We start from the raw sequence: 6000 nt of genomic DNA on the forward strand, positions 1-6000 counted from the left end.
ATCAATCATAATGCGATATAAAAATATCGATTCCTATTGGTGACATTACAAATATTATTAATACTACTGTGCAAAATGGAAGAAGATGCTAAATTTCAGTTAGAGGTTAGTAAACAAGAAAAGTTTTTCCCAACTGAGTTCATGGAGCCTACATTCCATCAATGAATCCCTGTGGGGTTCCTGGACCCCCAATTAAGACCTATCTGCCAGAAGATCTCAGCAGCTCTCGTGGCTTCAGAACCACCCAAATGCCGAGGACTTCCAGGTTTGTGTCTCCAACCCAGACCTCTCCTCAATTCAGACTGGTACGTCCAACTTCCTACTGGATATCTCACAGGCATCTTAAACTTAACACCTTAACATGTCAAAGAAGCCAGGCCTGAATTCTTGAATCTCCTCCCTACTCAACCCCTTTTCTATACCATTCTCCCCATCTCAGTAAATGGGCCAGCACATCCTGAAGTTACTCAGGGCAGAAACCTGAGGTCAACATTGACACCATCATCCTTCCCAAACTATCAGTCAGTCCCATGGACTCTACCTCCAGAATGCCCAATGCACCTGCTTCTTTCCATGCTGCCACACTCCTTCACGCCATTGCCATCGGTCTCTCCCTTGAATTGCCATAAGAGTTTCCTAACTAATCTCCCTGCCTTCTCTTAACACACCCTCCACCATTTACCACATAGTAGCCCAAATTTATATTTTTAGAATATAAGTAAAATTAAGTCATTACCTCACCTAAAACTCTGCAATGGCTTTCTAATGCTGTCAAGATAAAATGCAAACTCCTAATTGTGGCCTGCATGATTTGGCCCCACTTGCCTCTCCAGCCTCATCTTCTTCTCCCTCCTCACTTGCTACACTCCAAACACAATGATGTTCTTTCAATCCTCAGAACACACTAAGGTATTTCCTACTTAAGAGCTTCTGAACACACAGTAACACCTGTTTTAAACACTTTGTTTGCTCCAGGCTCTTGGAATGACCAACTCGGTGGCATCCTTCAAGTTTCAGTTTAAATTTTACCTGCTCAGACAGACCTTACTCTATTTGATACCCTTGGTTATTCTCTGTCACAGCACTCTCTTTGTTGCTTTCCTAGCATTTGCTTTACTCTGTGACATTTATTTCCTTACCTGTTTATTGTCTTCTCCCATAACTAGAAAGGTACACTAAGAAGGGCAGGGGCCATTTTACTTCCTATACATCCAGGACCTAGAGCAGTGCCAAATAGAGAGCAGATGTACGCAATATATATTTGTTGAATGAATATGGTCCTTGCCCTCAAAGCACTTTCTATGAGGGGCAACAGAACCCAGAAGGTCCTCCAGAAAATACTTGATAGAGTGATTCCATGATTCTATTTAACTTTCTCAACCATGATTCTTTGAAGAATTGTGCCCTGGGGGCTCATTCTGGGAGAACTCTCTACAAGATTACTGGAAATATACAAGAATATTATTTCTACCAGCAGCAGAAGAAAGGGACAGTAGTCAAAGAAACCTCTCAGGAAAGTAAGTTTTGTGCCCACTGTGCTGAGGAATGAAAAACTCATAACAGCAAAGAGAAGCAAAAATGTAACTATAATTCTATGTAACTTTATCAACACCGAGGTCACATAACAAGGCATGACGGCATGGATGAACTGCACGATCTGAGGAAACAGGCACTACTTTTAAACTTAAAAAATAAAGAGACAACAGCAGTCCCTTTTCTACCGAAGGGACTCTAAAATCACAGTACGAATCCCAGGAAGTCCACTTCTAGGCTACTTTTCTTTAGAACACTGGTTTTCAACTTGGGCAATTTTGCCGCTTAGAGGCCATCAGGTAATGTCTGGAGACATTTCTGGTTGTCACAACTCAGGGAGGGGGTAAAGGGTGCTACTAGCATCTAGTGGATAGAGACCAGGGATGCTACTAAACACTCTACAATGCACAGGACAGCACCCACAACAAAGAACTATTCTGCCCCAAATATCAACAATACCAAGGTTGACAAACCCTGCTGCAGAGCATGTGATCAAAAACTGAATGTGATACAACTGAAATGCATTTATCATTTCTGGGAGAACACGTAGGAAACTAATAAGAGGGACTGCCTCTGGGGAAGGGCACTGAGAGTGTGGGGAAAAGGGAGGGATAAGGAGACTTAGGTTTTAAATATATATACCTTTTCGTACCTTCTGAATTCTCTACCATATGTACATGTTACTTATTCAAAATAAAAAATAACCAAAAAATAGTCAGTGTGGCTCAAAACTATGGTCTCAACTCTAGCTTCAACTCACAGAACATTACCAAAAAGAAAACAAACAAAAAACAAGACCTATGTTGTAGATTAATCCTGAATTAAGAGTCAGAAAATCTAGGGGTGCCTGGGTGGCTCAGTTGGTTGAGCATCCGACTCTTGATCTCAGCTCAGGGTCCTGAGTTCAAGCCCTGTGTGGAGCCTACTTAAAAAAAAAAAAAAAAGTTAGATCTGAGTTTTCTCACTCTAAAGTGTGGACCAAAGCATATCACTAAACCCAAAGCCTGCTTCCTCACATGTAGAATGGAAAGACAATATGCCCTTCTTCATGTACTTAGAACTATGAACATCAAATGAAACAATGCAGGTGAAATACTCTGAACTATTAAGAGTCATACAAACACATTATAGTCATTATTTTTCTAAAAGTCCTGGTATTATGAAAGAACAAGGCTAGAGATTATAAATGAGACCCTTTAACATTATTCCCTTCCTAAATTACACATCATTTCATTATCATTGGGGCTTTAGAAGTTGTTCCCTATTAGATGCATCGCCATCTTCTATTTATGCTGCCTACCCTAAGATGCTAAGTAACTCAAGGGAAAGGTCTTATGGTGAGCCACACAAACTGTAGGTGGTCAATACTTATTTGATGATTTGCATGATTATGATAAAGGTTAAGAAGAAAACCTTTTTCCTGAATCACTCAATTTGTGACAAAAGAAGTAGAGGTGAGGAATTTTGGCTCTGCTAAACCTCAACAATAATCCTATGATTAGCTTCCTTAATAAAGAGATGATGGAAAAACATTCATCAATACAAAACATGTGTAGTTTAACCATCCTCTCTCTTGCCTAACAGCTGGGCCATGTGGGCACAGGCCAAAAAGCTAGGTCTCTTACTCATGAAATCACTGAGTCATGAAAATAACACTTTCAGTACTCATGACTTTGAATGTCAAGGACAGTCAGTATGTAGGAGCTGCCTGCAAAAATGATTAATGCTAATGATGTCGTAAAGTTCTCTAGTTTTAGCAATTCTGAGCGGCATAAATGAGCACAAGAGCAGAATGAGTGAGCCATCAGTCATCGGAAAAGAAAAAGGAAACTGGAGGTGTCTTACGTGATATACTTGTTATAGAGGATGAAGGCATGTTCAATGTTGCCTTCCTCAGAGTAAATGGATGCCATTCGGATAATCTCGACTCCAGAGCGGAAGTACCGTCGAGGTGGAATGTCTTCATTTATCTCCACTGCGCTACCCATCTGGGAGAGGGCCCTCACCCGGTCTTCGGGTGGAAGGCTCACATCTCCATGGTCAGACATCAGGACCAAGAAGTTCTGAGACAGAAAAAACAGGTGGCATCAGCACCATGGTCCCCATCACCCTAGCACAGCCTAGCACACAGTATGGTTTATCGCCGAACTTCTACCTTACGAAGAAATTAAGAGAGAAATACCATAGGCTGTGGCTTGTATCAAATGAGGTCTCTTTCCCACAAGAAGGCTGAGACCCTCGAGGAAGTCCATATCACAAAGATAAAAACATTGGCTGACTCAAAAGCCCACAATACCTGTGCCATAATTAGGTGGTACAGGGAGTAAAACTATAATGGGGGTTCAGATCTACCCTTCATATTAATCATTCCCTATCATTAGGGGGCCCTGCCCTCAGCACCATAAAAGGATGGAAGGTATCTTATATTTTTTGCATTATTTCTCCTACCAGCTACCCACTTCCATCTATCCCAGTACTTGGCATAGTATACTCAATGAACTTTCTTGATGATTGTAAACCGGTTTCAAGTTTGGTCATTTTTATTTAATAATGAGAGTAAATGACATTTTTCTGTGGTGTACTTTTTCATCTCTGATCACAAGGTGAGGGGAACTGGTCTGGGAATGAATGTTCACAGTCCCAGTTCTGCTCACTAAACCACTCTTCCACTCAATCCACAACATCATTCATCACATCAGGGTAAGGAATTTAGATCTAAAAAAACTTACTCAAATCTATCTTCAAAGACTAAGCACTCTTCAAATAACAAAAGGGCACAAAGGTAAATTGAAACGCAAAAAAAACAGACCAACAAAAAACCTAAGAGTTTTCCCTCCCTGTGTTTCAAACTGCAGTAATTCTACAATCTTTCTAGATACTGTTGCTGTTAGAATCAGATTCCAACTCCCAATCAGATATCACTCTACATCATTTTTAAAAAGAATCTGGGTATCTGTTACACATCGAATTACAGCACACCCTAGCCAGCATGCTCTAAAATATACAAACTAGAGTAGAATCCATTTTGGAATTCAAGCCCCATGTCAACTGGTCCCATTTTGTCTTTTCAGTCTTAAACCTTACTCCTTCCCAAGAGAGATCTTTTGCTTCAGTCAGGATTCTGATCTGCCCAGAAATCCTCACATGTGTTTCATTTGTCTATCCACTGTTTTTCTGTTTTCCACTCCAAGCCCTCCCTCAGAGAGGCTTCCCTTGGCCAATTCTATCTCTAGGTCACACTTCTCCCAAGCTTCCTCTCTAAACACCCTCACGAATAGTACAAAAGCTGTGCGGACTACGAGCGATGCAGAAGCATTCCATCTCCCCCAAAGCCGTTTTAGAGGCTCAGAAAGCCGCTCAGCAAATCTAAAACTTCCCCAGGTTGCCTAATTAGTAAACTCGATCTAGAGCCCATTAAAGCTAACAGAAGCTTGTTGCGCCTCTGTACCTCTGGGGAGAGGATCTGTAGGGTCGAGAATGGAACCCCCTCCCAAGGCCAGCGAGCGGTGCCCGGTACTAGAGGGCTGAGCAAGACTCCCGAGGAGATGTGGCATCCGCAAAAAAGGGAGAAGGTGGCATAAAAGACTGAGGAGGAACGATGAGGAGGAGGTCAAAGGAAGTTGCAGGAATGAGCGGAGGGGGTGTATTCAGTGGCGAGGGACCTCCTGACACCTGCTTCAGGCCCCCTTCTTGAAGGCCCTCAAGCCCAAGTTGCCAACCCAGAGCAAAATTATCCAAGGTTTTCGGGTCTTTAGAGAGCAGCAGGCGGGGACGCGCTGGGCCTGGCTGGGACCGGAGCCGTCAATGGCCTCGCGCGCGGCGGGCCGGGCAAGGGGCGCGGGGGAGGACAAGGCCGCAGGCCCCACACTCACGGCGGCCGCTCCCCTTCAGAGTCCGACCACGCTCAGGGCCCCAGGCCCACCACATTCCCGGGACCCTTCCCCACCTGTCCCCGCGGACGACCCTCGGAGCCTCCGGAAACGTCACATCCGGCGCGCGCCCCGCCCACTCCAGCTGGTCTACCCCTTTCACTCAAGAATACAGGACCCGGGGTGGCAAGCTGGTGGGCGGGGTTAGAACCTCGACCTGCGAAAAAACCGACCAATGAGGAGAGAGCTCCACGGCGGCCATCTTGGTAAAGGAAAAGCAACAAGGAAGAAGGGGAAGCAAGTAGTTAAAGGAACCGACGGTCAAGGTAACTTACATTTTTAGAATTAATTTGATTTGGAGTCGAGTTTCCTGCCAGATAACCCCTATACCACACTCACACAAATCCACAAATCAACATTCAAGAAGGGATTGGTGATGCAAGTACCTGACTGAACTAACCAGGGTTTCTAAATCGGTGAAAAAAAACTCCTGAAAATTTCAGCATGTTTATTCCTACACAAAATTGATAGCCTGAGGTATTCGGCAATCGCTTCTATTGCCTAGAAAAGAACTTAAGACTAACTTTTAATGTTAGAA

General features: G+C 43.5%; 1 protein-coding gene across 3 annotated transcripts in view; it reads right to left on the reverse strand.

The window, feature by feature from the left end:
- STAMBP (STAM binding protein) overlaps positions 1-5574 on the reverse strand; it is a 47242-nt gene extending 41668 nt beyond the window's left edge. For 2 of the 3 annotated variants that reach the window (XR_013441734.1, XM_036084439.2), the window contains exons 1-2: positions 5480-5574; positions 3379-3596 (exon numbers count right to left, since the gene is read on the reverse strand). Coding sequence is in view for 2 of the 3 variants with exons in the window: in XM_036084439.2 (XP_035940332.1) it covers positions 3379-3581 (203 nt within the window). In the remaining variant the exon portion in view is untranslated. Of the gene's footprint in view, positions 1-3378; positions 3597-4981; positions 5324-5479 lie in introns of those variants that run through there. The other variant, XM_036084441.2, reaches the window with a different exon arrangement.
- Between the last annotated feature and the right edge of the window lie 426 nt (positions 5575-6000).

The sequence above is a fragment of the Halichoerus grypus genome, chromosome 10 (genome assembly GCF_964656455.1).
Source record: "Halichoerus grypus chromosome 10, mHalGry1.hap1.1, whole genome shotgun sequence".
Classification (NCBI taxonomy): Eukaryota; Metazoa; Chordata; class Mammalia; order Carnivora; family Phocidae; genus Halichoerus; species Halichoerus grypus.